The 14883-nt window shown below is 40.4% G+C and overlaps 2 protein-coding genes across 7 annotated transcripts; one reads left to right on the top strand and one right to left on the bottom strand.

Moving 5' to 3' along the window:
* The first annotated feature begins 43 nt into the window (after window positions 1-43).
* emp1a (epithelial membrane protein 1a) lies at window positions 44-7089 on the top strand. Of its 4 annotated transcripts, none has more exons than XM_085354906.1 (5): window positions 44-85; window positions 1653-1743; window positions 1851-1950; window positions 2186-2326; window positions 4612-7089. In XM_085354906.1, the coding sequence occupies exons 2-5, from the start codon at window positions 1669-1671 to the stop codon at window positions 4770-4772; spliced, it is 477 nt and encodes a 158-aa protein (XP_085211032.1). In that variant the 5' UTR covers window positions 44-85; window positions 1653-1668; the 3' UTR covers window positions 4773-7089. The 4 variants fall into 4 exon arrangements, with proteins under 4 accessions (XP_085211032.1, XP_085211031.1, XP_085211030.1 ...); XM_085354905.1 differs by lacking the exon at window positions 44-85 and adding an exon at window positions 736-788; XM_085354904.1 differs by lacking the exon at window positions 44-85 and adding an exon at window positions 763-850.
* On the bottom strand, window positions 6839-14585 carry f8a (coagulation factor VIII associated). 3 transcript variants are annotated; one of them, XM_085354902.1, is made up of 12 exons: window positions 14509-14585; window positions 14028-14074; window positions 13814-13886; window positions 11887-12046; window positions 11636-11704; window positions 11411-11531; window positions 11196-11288; window positions 10857-10921; window positions 9254-9335; window positions 9104-9150; window positions 7639-7694; window positions 6839-7528 (listed from the first exon to the last, which is right to left on the bottom strand). In XM_085354902.1, the coding sequence occupies exons 1-12, from the start codon at window positions 14565-14567 to the stop codon at window positions 7447-7449; spliced, it is 954 nt and encodes a 317-aa protein (XP_085211028.1). In that variant the 5' UTR covers window positions 14568-14585; the 3' UTR covers window positions 6839-7446. The 3 variants fall into 3 exon arrangements, with proteins under 3 accessions (XP_085211028.1, XP_085211027.1, XP_085211029.1); XM_085354901.1 differs by having other exon boundaries at window positions 13814-13910; XM_085354903.1 differs by lacking the exon at window positions 6839-7528 and having other exon boundaries at window positions 7635-7694; window positions 13814-13910.
* Window positions 14586-14883: the final 298 nt, after the last annotated feature.

Below are 14883 nucleotides of genomic sequence, written 5' to 3' on the forward strand. Positions count from 1 at the left end.
ACCCTCTGATGTTTCAGCAGTTTTTTTTTTCTGCTTTCTGGCAGTGGCGCACGAAACATAAAAGTGCATAGCGTGTGAGGCGCAGGTAAGAATCTATTTATATCTTTTTATCAATGGAACGATCTTACTTTCATTTGTTTGTAGCAGTCAAAAATGCATCTGCATGAACACGAATTCTGTTTTTCACTTGCTTGAACGTAAGTCTCAGCCATCAGAGTGAAACTGCTGCTGAATTGAATACGAGCTCCCTGGGGCTCACAATGCACTGCGATATTCCATGCACGGCTTCTTAATGTCCCATCTTTGGAGAAGTCAATTTAGGTACGCAATGAAGCGGCAATTGCGCGTGAGTGGCCTGAAAACAAGTCCAGGATACACTATGGCTGCTCTGCAAGCGTGTCCAAAATGGCATTTTGTATCCATGTGCGACAAAAAAAAGTGAAGCTACAGCTCACACAGGTGAGCCGCTCAGAGAGAATGAAGATATTTCTATATTAAAAACATTTTCCAGGTAAAACACTAAAGAAGCAACTAAAATAGTGCGTGTGAAGCTGTCGCGTGTTTGTTTGTTTATTTGTTTGTTTCGTTTGTAAATGAATCTGACGATACGCAATCCTTCGAAGATCTTACTCGCCTTTACGCACACACTGGAGTTGCAGGAAGAGGCGACCTGACACCGTTTATTTCATTGGGACTTTTCACTCGAGAAACGTTATGGGTGGGGCTTGGTGAGGGGAAAGAAGAAGAGGGAAAACACGGTGATGTGTGTGCTGTGAATTCAAAGCTGGGTGGGTCCACAGAGTTTCACATTCCCAAATAACTCCCGCGCGGTGCGTTAAAGAGCGTTCAGGTAACGTTTCTGCTCTTTGCTTACTTGTAGAAAGGCGACGGTTTACGGAGCACACTCTGTGAAACCCTCTTACGGATGGCTGAAGTGGTTTTTTTTTAAGCCTGTAGGAAAAACTTCAGTTACTTTAAGCGCAAGAAATATGACTGACCGTGAGCGCAAAAAAGTCCTAAAAAGACGCGCAACTGGAAATTTGGCGCACTAACATAGCGTTGAATAGTCCGTGAGTTTATGCTGTGCTTATTATTGTTTTCTGTTGCCGTACTATCGCGCTCTTTTTAAAGTTATCGACTACAGTGCGGGCCCTGTGTGTGTCATCCGTTTGGGAATGCCGTCTTAACAAATGCGCCTTTATTGTCGACGGAAACGCTCAAAAGACGTAAAAAAAAGAGGCTCAAAGCAAACTGCGGGCGTTTACAGGCGCAGTGATTGGTGCTAATGAATCTGAGCTGATTAAATATAATAAATAATAAATAAACGTAATGACAATGATTGAAAGCACTGATGTGTTTGACACCAGATGTGTTTTATTCAAAAATGTTTATGCCTGCATGATTTCTGCGGCAAGTCTGGGCTTGTATAAAACGGCTCTCTTCTCTGTTACTGTTATTTCTTTATTTCTTTGTTTCACACAGTTTCTCTCTCTCTCTCTCTCTCTCTCTCTCTCTGTGTGTGTGTGTGTGTGTGTGTGTGTGTGTGTGTGTGTAATTAATACTCCCTCATGTACGAGTCCGTGTTACATACGTCTGCGCTTGCAAAATAAATAACGATGTGCCTCCTTCCACTTCCCCCACCCCATTATCAGTTTTCAGAAGGCCATAATGTTGATGCTGGCAGCAATCGTTGTTCTGCACATAACCACCATCATCCTGCTCCTGGTGGCCGCCATTGACAATGTAAGATGATGTTATTTTCTGTATTAACTGGAGGAGATCTGACAGCGGTTTCTAGAAAATGTGTAACATATCTGCATGAACTTTAAATCTTTCCTTTGTGTCGTCAGGCCTGGTGGGTCGACGATTTAGTGTCAGCTGACCTGTGGGGCAGGTGGGACTTATCAAACAATGTGTGGCATTACACAAATCTGAAAGGCTACCCAGAAGGTAAACTCCACAGATTGTCCCCCTGTTAAAGTTAGTGATTTTTCATTATTTATATAATGAAGGGCAAAGATGATGACGGAACAAATCACGTATTACACTGTTTACAGTAAATATTGTCAGTCTGAAATGAGTAGATCTGTAGGTAGTGGTGTTAATACAAACATAAAACTGAAAAGGCCGAATATTTCCTCACGCCTGTGTTATTGTTGACTTTTTTATTATCTTGTTGCTGCAGATTATCTCCAGGCGGTGCAGGCCACTTCAGTGCTGGCCTGCGTTTTCACCATCCTTGCCTTGTTTGTATTTGTGGCCCAGCTGTTCACCCTGCCCAAAGGAATGAGGTTCACCTTCACTGGCATTTTACAGATAATCGCCTGTAAGTTACCTGCAGTCTTGTTTCTTTTGGCTGACTTTATGATTTTCTCTGGAGGATGTGCGACTGACAAACCTGACATATGTGATTTTTGTCTAACTAAATAAGTTAGCACGACGCTCGAACTTAAAGCTTCATAAAGGATGTTGGTAAATAATTAAACTAATTTTTAGCCTCATCCGTTCAACAGACCAATGAGCTCATTGCATGGCGAGGCATCTATCTATCTGTGTCAGTTCACAACAATCACCACTCCTCTTTCAGTACTGGGCAGAGTTTAATCGACTTACACACAAAGGTCATATAATGGCTTCTCACTACATGGATGTGGATGAAGTGGTCTGACTGGTTGACACCCAAATTAGGAAGGTGTGGTCAGGGCTTTCCTGTTACCAGTGTTGATAACATGAGTAATACTGTCAGAGCAGTGACATCCTGATGCGTGCACATCATTTAATTTCAACACTATTATGCAGATTTAGATCAATGTAATCTGTAAAAAATAAGATTTATCTCATAATATAAAATATAAATAAGTCAATTAAATTATATCATTTATTTTAAGTGGGCCAGTCAGATTCCGAGACACTGACCTGAGGCTGGAGGTTGGATACTAAATTGTTATTATTAACATTAACATTATTGACATCCACACCATGGTAATGTTTGTCTTCTGCAGCACGAAACGTTGCATCGAAGCGCAGGGCAAAGCTTCAGTTCTGAAAATGCTGATTAGCCTGCTTTTCCTCATAGCAGCCGCCACATACTTGCGTAAATACTTAAAGGCATATTTGCGCATTCACTACCACATCTAAGCATGCAGACACTCACACACACACCAAATCTACCTCATTAAGGAGATATTAATACCACCAGAACTCTTTTGGCCTGCTCTTAATGTAAGAAAGACTTCTGAGAAGAGAGAGTAAAAGCCGTTTCATTTTCATGCGCTAGTTTAGCTTGTATGTATTTGAGATTACTGTACTTGTTATTATTTGTTTTTGCAATTAAGAAAGTGTTGTCTTTTAAAAATATCATTTTAATATGGCGAGTAAAAACAAGGAAAGGGTCTATTTTTCTTTGTTTTTATTAAGAGATGTTTGCAGGTAAACTTGCTATTTTCTTGCAGTTTCTAAACTGAAAATCAATGAACAGTTCATTTTTCTCTTTTGAATATTTGTTATTTCTCATTAATAATAATAGACAGATAGATTACTAAAATAATGGGTAGCTGCAGCCCTGTCGTGTAATCATCAGTAGTCCTGAGTTCAAACACTTTCATTTGGTGCTGAACAAGATGAATCTGCCCTCGATATGACTGTTTGAGAGACCCTTGACTACTCAGTGGATTTGAATTCTCATTAGTTTGTACAAAACAGCGAACCAGTGATTAGAAGTTCTTCACTTTCTGTGTGTACCTCACACATTGCAATAACCAGTGAACTGTGATGGATCAGCAAGGTGAGCGTGTTTGCATCTCAGACACATGAAATCTGTAGAAAATCAGTAGAAGCTGATCTCAGCCACAGCACAGCAGTGTGTTAGTCTTTTAGGTGTCACAAATGAATGATTTTGACACTTCAAATAGTTAACAGTATCACATTTAACAGTGTGCTGCTTCTGTTAATGTCATGAGGTTCACTAGAAAGAAAAGTTGTCCAGCACACCTGCTCCAGCATTCTCAGGTGTGCTGATTTCTCAACAACACCCCCAAACATTTTTGTTTGCCGTCAATGTGCAACAAAGCATCATGTTTTCACGTTTGAGGAGCAAAATCTAGAAAATGTATTCACTCACAAAAGCCCGAACCACCTGTCATGTCTATGCTTTGCTTCCAAGGAGCCAGGCTTTCTTCTTAAAGTAAGCGATAGTTCTCCAGGCTTCCTGGAGGTTCTTTAAAGTTTCATTGGACATTGGCTGCTTTTTATTTTAGTCAAGAAACATTTTCATGCAAATCCTCCCTAACAAAAAGACCACAAACCGAGTCAGTTTTTTGCCACCATGTCAGATGTAAAAGAAAAAAAAAAAGGTCCCGAGTGATTAAAATTTCATGCTTTAAGTTAATTATGCATTATCAGTGATAGTACTACGAGCACATGAGAAACTCACACAAAGTGCGAATGTCATGAGTTCATAACACTGGAAAATTAACAAGGTGGAAGTGTCATGTCTTTCATTTCCTTGTGATTGCACTGGTCACATCACGAGCTTTATCTTATAATAGAAAAATAATTACTTCTTGATTGCCTTGTCTTGGTTGCATGTAATAATAATTTTCCCTCTTGCAGGCCTTTGCATAATGACAGGAGCCTCAATCTACACAGCCAAGCTCCATGTCAATGACACATCTGGAGGTTACGGACACTGCTACATCCTGGCGTGGATCTCGTTTGTCCTCACCTTCATCTTAGCGCTCACCTATTTCATCCTGCGTAAGAAGAAAGAGTGAGAGGAAAAACAGAGGGCAGGGCTCGTTCTCCTCTTTTAGAATTGATGAACACCATCTGAAGCTACGACTGTAGCAAAATGTCCAAATGCTAATGAGAGCCATTTGTTTATACAGCTTTTTTAAAAAAATATATATATATATATATATATAAAATGATATGGAGCAAATGCTAACATTACAAGTGTGAAACACATTTTTTCAGCAAAACTGACAAACAAAATAATGTTTTTTCTTTTTAATAATGTGACTAAAACGCCTTATAGAGCTGAATTATTGGGAATATTACCAGAACATAGCTAATAAATCAGTTTAGTCTTAAATAGTAGTAGTAGTTCAGACATAAGTACTTTAAAGGAATAGTGTGACATTTTGAGAAAGGCTTATAATCGCTTTGGGTTGTTTTGTTTGTTGTTTTGTGCTAAAAAAAAATGGCAAGATTGATTTGAGTGAACTTTTGGTCACCTTAGCTTTAGTGAAACAGTCACTGAGCTGTACATGAGCATTTTTGGCTGGGTGCAAACAAAAAGGGGAGACTCTAACTTCAGAGGTGACGGCGGTTTGAAGCCAGTGTTTTCACATTTTCAGTTCTTCTGCTAAGACTGTGCATAAAAGATGGTCACAACTTCCGAGCTGCATTCTTCCTAATGACCAGCAGGGGGCAAATCTGTGCAGCGTGGTTGCGTAGAAGACGATGGGAAGAGAAAACTGCTCAGGAAACTCTCTTTACATGGTCACGGTCTTTGTTTTGTTTTTTTAAAACCTTGGTCCTCTTTAGTGTACAAAGTCAAACAATTACCGTATTTCCCGGACTACAAAGCGCACCTGAATATTAGCCGCACAAGCTAAAATCAGGGGAAAATCCTGTTTTGTACATACATTAGCCGCACCTGACCAAAAGCCGCAGGTGTTTCAATATTGACTTATCATATGTAAGAGAATATGCACAAAGCGAATTGTCAGGAAAGAGATGGCTGTTTGGAGACACACCCCTTTTATTAATATTTTGAAAATCAAGTTATGGGTACATATTTGCACATGTGCTGTGCTTCATAAATGAGTAACAAATGTAGTACATAACAGTAACCTACAGCACACCAGAAAAATAGATTCGGACTACCTTTTAGGCTCAGGTGCAGTGACACGGCTTTAACAAGAAGAAAAGTCAGTCATTCACCACCATCTTCCTGCGCTCTAAAACCACCAAAGTCCTCTTCTCCAGTGTCGGATACGAACAGGCTCAGGATGGCTACGTCATCCACTCTCAGCTTCTTTCCTTCGTTGTCACTTTCAAAACCAAAGAAATCCTCATTGTCATTGTCAGTGTCGGAGTCGAACACCCTCTGAAGGGCCGTGGCGGTGTCCTCCTCTTCATCATGCAGCAGTCCAGCCCTTCGAAATCCGTTGGTGATCGTGGATGTTTTCACACTTTTCCACGCTGTCAGAATCCACCGGTGGAGTTGAGCACAACTTGCTTTTCGCAAGTTTATCGCCGCTCGTCATCCACGACTCCCGCTGAACGCATAGCGCTACTTTGAAGTTTGTTTTTCGCGCTACTTGTACGGCACTATGTTGCCTGGCGGATGGACATGTGACCAACATACCACTCTTGAACCCCGATCCTTCCGCCAGGCAACGTAGTGCCGTACAACAGCGGAACAAACAAAACAAATCGTCTTACGATATCACAAAAATCATGGAAAATCTATAGAAAAGCCGCACCTGACTAAAAGCCGCAGGGTTCAAAGCTTGTGCAAAAAGTAGCGGCTTATAGCCCGACAATTACGGTAGTATTAATCTCCTACTCAGCAAGATAGTAAATAATTTAGTCCCAAAATGTTTACCAGTTCCTTTAAGGTTCAGAAAGGTTGATGGAGACTAAATCTTATCATTTAATATGTTAAAATTCTAACTGAGGAGTAAAAAACGACAAATAACATTCCTGTTGTAGTACTTGAACAATCAGGAAATAACAATCCTTCATTTACGACTAGCTGTTAATCGTTATTTTACAGCTAGAAAAAAAAACAAATACATTATACATCAGTCTATGTACATTGTAACCATCATATATTTTTAAGCTCCTTTTTGTTTTTTTTATTATTGTGTTTACTTATGTGTCTGTAGGGGGCTGCTATCATAAGAAAAGTACATGCATTTGTACAAGTGAAAATTAAGTGACCCAGGGATGGAGGACAGAGGTGTCATTGCACCATATTACAGAACTATGCAGTAGAAGATTTTGTTATATTGGAATTTAAGCCATGTTATGTCATTTATTAATAAAAATGATAAAACAAAGCATTCGTGTTTAATCTACTAACCAGCTGTAAACACAATAAGTTCTTCTACATTTGAAACTTTTACATAATAAAAACATATGACGTGGTCCAGTTTTATAGTCTCCACTCAGATACATACACAACATTTATTCTTAGCTAAGCATTCCTGGCAACAGCAATCTGCACGTCTGAGGACAACAAAGACAGTTCAGCTTGATTTCCAAACCTACGTGACTGAATAAGCACAAAGTTTAACATTTCTCTGAGTCCAAGTTACAACACTGGAGTTTGAAAACAACCCTTCTCCGGGCCTTACAACAGACCCATTCAGAAACAGGAATGTTCCATTATATAAAGTATCGTTCCCAGAGGAAGCGAATAAAAACTGGACTGTATTAAATGCCTTGACCAGACGGCGTGATGCGCTCCTGAACCACCAGGTGGAGAAGATGGTTCTGCTCAGCTGTCAGAAACGGCCTGCAAGGGGAAAACCGCATAAAGCATGTGATCAATATGGAAAATTAAGAATGACAAGCAGTAAAAGATATTTTCTCACATGATGGAAATTAACATTTGTAAATGCTTACCATAGCTCAGTCTGAAGAGACTTTAGAGACTCTGTGTCTTTCTCCTGACACGCCATCTGCAAAACAGATCTGTTGTTATTCACTGCACTAATAAAAACATAACTGCAGATTCAGAGGACCCTGACGAGGCCTCTGACTTGTTAATATTTATTCTCTGTTACCGGCCATTCATTCCCAAAGACAGAGCGTGCTCCTTCGAGAAGAATCTTTCTCTACATTACACATGATTATTTTTTATTAACTTTTTTTAATTTATACAGTTATTAAAAAAAAAAAAAAAAAAAAAAAAAGGATGGCCTCTGTCAATTCTTATGTGTTCCTTATCAGGACGCAGTAAAAAATATTATTTGGTCCATAGTAGGTCTTAAAATTAGGTAAAGACATCCTGAGACATTTCATCATTATTTAACAAAACAGCTAAAAAAAACCAAAAAAAACAGAAGCAGTGTGTGAAAAACATCAACTCAAGATTCAGTAAATTGTAGAACAACCTTAGTGGTGAGGTGTGTGTCCTTTGTTTATGCACAGCTCTCTTAAGTTTGTGGTCTAAACTTTGAGCCTTGTTTCTTTTCTTTTTCAGCCATTCTCTGTTTGAGATTTGCTGCTGTGCTTGGGGTCCAAAGGACACTGTTCCAGAAGTATTGTAGTTTGTTCAGATGCAACTTTGCAAACCCAAGTCATGCTTCCATATTCTGAAAGCAGAGGCTTTATCGTATGCTTTAACTGTATGGTCATGCAATTTAACATGTAACCTGCTAACTGAGCCTATGAAATGCAGCTCTTGGGTTCTTTGCGGTTTCTCTGACCACTGGATAATCTAATCTTGGGATTAATTTGCTGGGACGTCCACTCCTGGGAAGACTGACAGCTATCTTGAATGTTTTCCACTTGTGACTGTCTCACTGCAGAATGATGGACCTCAAATTGTTTGGAATCAGCTTTGTAACCCTGCCTAGATTGAAGGGCAGCGACAGCTGCTTCTCTCACATCATTGCTGATGTCTTCCACATTGGCACTGTGATTATGAATGCTGCAGGCCAACAAACTGCCAAAACGTCTGTGCATTTGATTAGCAGCACCTGGTTGCTTCTTACTCTCTTAATACCTACAGAAGAACTAAAGGTGTTTTTCACACAGTGCTTCTATATTTTGGCTTCTCTGTAAAAATACCGACATGATGTAATGTGTCATGTGTTGCTTCTTTTTACTGTGACTGGGGAAAAAAATGAATATCTTTAGTGTAAGAGGGAAAAATTCTGAGGCAGAAAACCTACACAAAGCTGGCAAACTGCAAATGCTGAAGCAAAAACAAACAAACAAAAAAAGAATCACTTCACTGCCAAAGGAAAAAAAACAAAACAAACTTCAACACACACAATACATCACTGTCATATGAAGGGCGTGAAGACCATTATTTTTCCTGTACGAGACAGGAAGACTCAGACCGTGTTATCATGAAACTCACCACTACGGACTGCAGGAGCAGGAAAACATTCTCAGGCAGGAAGGTCACTGAAACAGAAGACAAAAAACAACATTTACGCAACTTCAATAAGTGCGCAGGATTAATGACACATTATTATACTCAAGTAGTCGAGTGCTGAGGTGAATTTACATTGGCTGTGAGGATCAAAGGACTCCCACGCGTATCTCTCCAGGGTCTGGGCGTGTTCTGGTAACAACTTCTGAGGTGGAGGCTGCACCAAAAAAAACCAAACAAAACCACAACAACGTGGGACCATTTAAGTTCTGCTGCACCAACAATCCTGAATTTTTCAAGATGCACAGTAATTACTGTAAGATGCTGGATAAATAATTAACATTGTCATTAAGTGTAATTGCATTGTTTAAAACAGCTTTAAAAAACTATTCTGCTTTCTAACAGTTCACTGATTGGCCAGCGGAAGGCTGTTTGACACTCAAGTACAGGTGAGTGTTTAAGCTGCTGAATCTATGTGGTTAAAATAAAGAAATGAAACTCTATGCAATGCACACAACAGGTGCTTTCATTATGCTAATGTGTCTCCTCAGCTCTCTCACTCGAGTCTCAGCTCCTCGCTGCGAGAATTAAGTGCGAGAGACAGTGAAGAGACGTGAAACCGGAGGGTCCAAAGCTGCCAAATGAGAAATGCTTGCATTAATAGCTCGAGTCTCACGTCACGTCAAACTGTGTGTCGCATGTGGAGGTGCAGTACTTGTGTCAGGATACATTAGGACCAGCTTTTTCTCACTCTGTGCCTCCTCTCTCCTTGCAGTGCATTTAAAGTACACTGTATTTCCAACTGTGTACTGTGATAGGATGCCACCTGTGCAACAAGTCCAGTTGTGAAATTTCCTCACTACTAAATATTCCACAGTCAGCTGTTAGTGGTGTTATAATGATGTGGAAGTGATTGGGAATGACAGCAACTTAGTCATGAAGTGGCAGAGCACATAAAATCACAGAGTGGGGTCAGTGGATGTTGAGACGCACAATGCAAAGAGTTCTCCAACTTTCTGCAGAGTCGACTGCTACAGACCTTCGAACCTCATGTTGCCCCTCGGACTCAGCCCCTCAGTTCCAGTGAAAGAAACTTAATGCTTCAGCATAACAAGATATTTCAGACAATTTCAAATTCCCAACTTTGTAGAAATAGTCTGTCAATGGTACCTTCGAGTGCAGAAAGCAAGGTCCATAAAGACAAGGATGAGCGAATTTGGTGTGGAAGAATTTAACTGGCCCGCACAGAGTCCTGACCTCAACCTGACAGAAAACCTTTTGGATGAATTAGAGTGGAGACTGCGAGCCGGGCCTTTTCACCCAACATCCGTGACTGACCTCACAAATGTGCTTCTGGAAGACTGGTCAAAAATTCCCTTAAACAAACTCCTAAACCTTGTGGAATGAATTCCCAGAAAGGTTGAAGCTGTTATAGCTACAAAGGGTGGGTCGACATTATATTAAACACTATGGATTAAGAATGGGACATCACTCAAATTCATATGAGTGAGAAGGCAGCTGCACGAATACTTTTGGCAATATAGTATGTTTGAAGAGTGAATTTAAAGGTATTTATTGCAACTACCTATAAATAAAAACTTGTTAAAGTGCATATTTAGATAAATTTAAACAAATGGCCTGAATCATACCTTCAAAAACACAACACTGAACATGACTTTGCACTCAAGTCTGCAGTGAGAGAGGTTGTTTTAATTATCAGCAAAACCGATGAGCTTACCTCAAGCAACATGAGCAGAAGCACCCTGGATATCTCACATTTTGCCACAATGTCCAAAAAGGCACCTTTGTTGTCAAGAAAGTAAAATTAAAGATGAGAAATTAAGACATTTTTTCCTCTTAGTGCAAATAACATGAAAAATCTGCACAGCAACGAAAAAAAAAAGACAATCACGAGGGAATGCAGCTCTTAATTATCCCAGTTTTCAAGTTGAATTGTGTTAATCAATTTAAGATGCTGGATACAGCTTTAGTTAAGAAAACACAAACTGCTAAGGCTGTAATAACACCCCATCTTTACAAAACTCTGCTAATATCTTTTTTTTTATCAGATGCTCACCAACAGGGGTGATGGAGCCTGGTAGCTGCAGTCCTTTCTCCTGACAGATCAGCTGCATCTCTGTGAACACTGACAAAGCACCGTCATAATCACCTGGAAAAGAAAAAAGAAAATCATAAAAACACAAGTAACACAAACTCAAACAAAAGTCCCGTCAGATCCTGTTTGCACAGCAAACAAACTGCAGCTACTCAATCAGAACCGACAGAACTCACGGGTGAGGATTTTACACGTGGCCATTTCTCCCATTGACAGCAAAGCTTCGATGGGTGTTTGCGTCTGTAACTCTGCAGCCCTCTGATAATGAACAATAGCCTCTCCTGGTCTGTTAATCTCCTATTGAGGAAGACAGGAGAGTAACGATGAATCATTTTTTCCATCATTTGCTTAAAAAAAAAAAAAAATTCTGGGTCATTTATCCTCAGAGACAGCAGCTTTACCTTGAGCGCGTTGCCAAGTTCCAAACACAGGCTGGCTGCCATCACAGGCTGGTTCATCTCAATATACACCTGCGATTCATTTGTACATCAGAATTCAGTCACTATACAAGAATGTACTCCACAATCTTTTCTCCAGACCCTGATCTAATGAAATATTCCATGGTGAATCTGCTTTATTTGCTGATTTCTTCTGGAGTGCATTTACTGCATCAAACTCTAAAAATCGATTTGAAAACTAGAGCTGATCATACCTTAGTGGCGAAGCTGTAGCAGTTGAGTGCAGCCTGGAGGTGTTCATCAAAGCCTGGAGCCTGCAGTGCCCTGTTCTCCTTCTCAGATGAGAGGAAGAGGCGAGCAGCGTCAGTTAATGCCAGTGCCTCTCCAGGAGCATTAAAGAGAGTCTGCTCACACCTGCAGTCAAGACATCGAGGATGTATAACAACAGCCGATAGGTCACTGTCATGACTATGAATGCTACGCTCTCCCTGTGGGCCAATTAAGACTACTGCTGACCACTGAGGACTCATCACTCCACCGACTGTACCTTTATGTAATAACCTCACATGCTGTTTCTTTGTTTTTTTTAAACAAGAAAAGTAGTGATCTGCTCTAAATATTTTAAGCTAAAAATATAATATTAGATTTATAGACCTTAAAAAACTGATAACAAACATGCGTGCCATTTGAAAGCTAAATAAGATAATTATGACATAATTATAATAACAAAAGTGTGATTTTTTTTTATCTAATTGTCCTCATGAGGACATGCTACTTATACTTTTGTCAAAAATTTCATCATTTGTTTCTGAAAAAAATGATAGCGGATGTAGGAAAAATAACTAAAATTGACTTATTACACGGCAGCGTTATGTGGTGAAACCACAATGAGTAACAGAATTATTTTCAAGCTTCAAGTCAGCCCCCTCTTAAAGTCTTTTATGCTTGGTTCTACACTTGAATCTTTTATGACCTGAATGTAGGACAAGCGTGTGAATATTTGATCAATAAACCTGCGTGTGATCCTTGAGCATTTCACCCCAAAATAATGATGATGAGCAAGTTTCTGCAGTTTCCTGGCAGAGATCCCAGAAATTTTGGAAACAAGCATGAAGGATTTACTCACAGTCTTCTACAAGAACATCGGTGAAATCAAGCGCCTCGTTACTGAGTGGAGTGGCTCAGCTCACGAGGCAGAGCAGGTCATCTGCTAATCAGAAGGGTTGGTGGTTCGATCCCTGGCTGCTCCAATCTGCATGCCAAATATCCTTGTGCAAGATACCAACCCAAGAGTCTCACCCATCAGAATATGAATGTGTGTAAATGTTAGGCAGAAAGCGCTTAAAGAAAGAGGATAGAATAAAAGTGCTTGTGTGGGTGAATGAGGGAAGTTGTGTAAAGCACTTTGAGTGCTCAGCTAGACTAGAAAAGCAAAAGTGTGTGTCTGTGTTAAGGCAATAAGTCTGTGTTACTGTATTTGAAATCTATGCATTTTTACCGGTTTCTGCATGGACTGCACAAGTGTCTGGATATATTATGTTATTGAGGAACTGCTCTCCATTCCAGGGTGAGTGCAGTCTGCAGCTGTGCAGTGCACCCTGTTTGTTGACTCAGCATGTTCCAGGCATGTTAGATAGGAAACATATCAGGGTTAATGCTGGCCAAGGAAGTCTCAGGATACACCACTGATCTAGAAAGCCCTGCACTACTCTGGCAATGACACACCATCTGGTGGCAGATAGCTACATAGCATTAGGACGCAACAATTTATCAGAATTGGTTATCAATTAAAATGCAAAACAATTAGATTAAACGACTAGTACATCCTGTGCAAACTAGTGACAATAGCAACAAGCCATCTAGTTACACAAATTCCCTAGTTGGGACTCTGGTTGTCCAGTCCTTAGCTGTTGAGGCTGGCTAGCTGCTATTCCTGTTGCTCTATGTATGCAGGACAAACGCTGCTGTTCTACATGGTTCTGCAAGAGCATTTTTCTTGTTAGAAGGGAGTTTTTGCTTCCCACCATTGCAAAGTGCTTGCTCATGGTGGGTTGCTTAATTGTTGGGGTTTTTCTCCAGATTATTGTGGGGTCTTTACTTGTGCGAGGTGCTTTTACACCGTAAGGTGCCTGTTGCTGTGCTTTGGCACAATTCAGTTAAAATGAATACGGATCCACTCACCGAGCCATGGCCAGGTTACAGAAGGCAGCATACTGAAGGCAGTCCTGCTGCTTCAGCTCCTTTGCCAGCTGACCTGAAAGCACAGGTAAAGACAAGCCTGGTGACATTTATTCAGCCTCTATCATTTAACAGCACAGGAGAGGCGCTGACTCTTCTGTGCGGCAGTATAGGCTGGATCACAGCATTTACATGGATGGACTAATGTGGCACTCACCAAATTGCTCACTTGCCTCTGCCACATTGGGCTTCCGAAGAAAACGCCTACAAAAGAAAACAAAGTATTTTCACATTTTAAAACATCTTAGATAGCCAACTGTGATACACGCCAGCTAGATAAACATAGAATATCAGTACTGTGGCAAACTACCGGCTAGTTATGGGTTAATAATAATAATAATAATAATAATAATAACGGATTGCATTTATATAGCGCTTTTCGGGGCCCTCAAAGCGCTTTACAATTAGCTGTCAAACAGCACCAACAACTCATCGCTTATTTTTCGATGAACCTGGGCTAAATATCTCAAAATGACCAAATATTTCACTACAAAACGAGCAAATGGCTAACAGTAACGCTAGCTTAGCCTATTAGCACTAGCTGAAAGCCGTTACCTCGCATTCAGTCTAAATAACATTTAGCTATTCCCGATATTCGTCCGTCTTTCTTCTTAAACAAAGCCATTTCAAAGCCTTACTTTTTCAGTTTATTTGACACAGCTCGGTATCTCGCCAGAAAATCGCCCTCCGCAGCCATGATCAATGCCAGGAAGTCCAAGTGACAGCAGCCTCAACTCACGATTTCATTGGTCGGCGTCGGCAATTGCGTGGCGCATGACGTAAAGGACATGCCCAAATGAGCAGTGTTGCCAACTTAGGCTACGTTCACACTGCAGGTCTTAATGCTCAATTCCGATTTTTTGATCAAATCCGATTTTTTTGTCTGCGTGTTCACACTACAAATAAAATGCGACAGCAAACGCGCTCTAGTGTGAACGCTCAAAGCGGCCCGCATGCGCAAAAGAAGACGTCACACACAACGCGCTCTGTTTAGACCCAGAGCAAACTATATT

This window comes from Diplotaxodon limnothrissa, linkage group LG6 (assembly GCF_057381915.1).
Source record: "Diplotaxodon limnothrissa isolate DT_005_m linkage group LG6, D_limnothrissa_male_GT1.1, whole genome shotgun sequence".
Classification (NCBI taxonomy): Eukaryota; Metazoa; Chordata; class Actinopteri; order Cichliformes; family Cichlidae; genus Diplotaxodon; species Diplotaxodon limnothrissa.

Excerpts from the sequence above, each read along its gene's own strand:
- emp1a (XM_085354906.1), top strand. The coding sequence starts at position 1,669 with ATGTTGATGCTGGCAGCAATCGTTGTTCTGCACATAACCACCATCATC. Across the intron at positions 1,744-1,850 it reads TGGTGGCCGCCATTGACAAT|GCCTGGTGGGTCGACGATTT; the intron begins GTAAGATGATGT and ends TTGTGTCGTCAG. Across the intron at positions 2,327-4,611 it reads CATTTTACAGATAATCGCCT|GCCTTTGCATAATGACAGGA; the intron begins GTAAGTTACCTG and ends TCCCTCTTGCAG.
- f8a (XM_085354901.1), bottom strand. The coding sequence starts at position 14,567 with ATGGCTGCGGAGGGCGATTTTCTGGCGAGATACCGAGCTGTGTCAAAT. Across the intron at positions 11,289-11,410 it reads CACGTGTAAAATCCTCACCC|GTGATTATGACGGTGCTTTG; the intron begins GTGAGTTCTGTC and ends TTTCTTTTCCAG. Across the intron at positions 9,336-10,856 it reads TTCTGCTCATGTTGCTTGAG|CCTCCACCTCAGAAGTTGTT; the intron begins GTAAGCTCATCG and ends TTTTTGGTGCAG.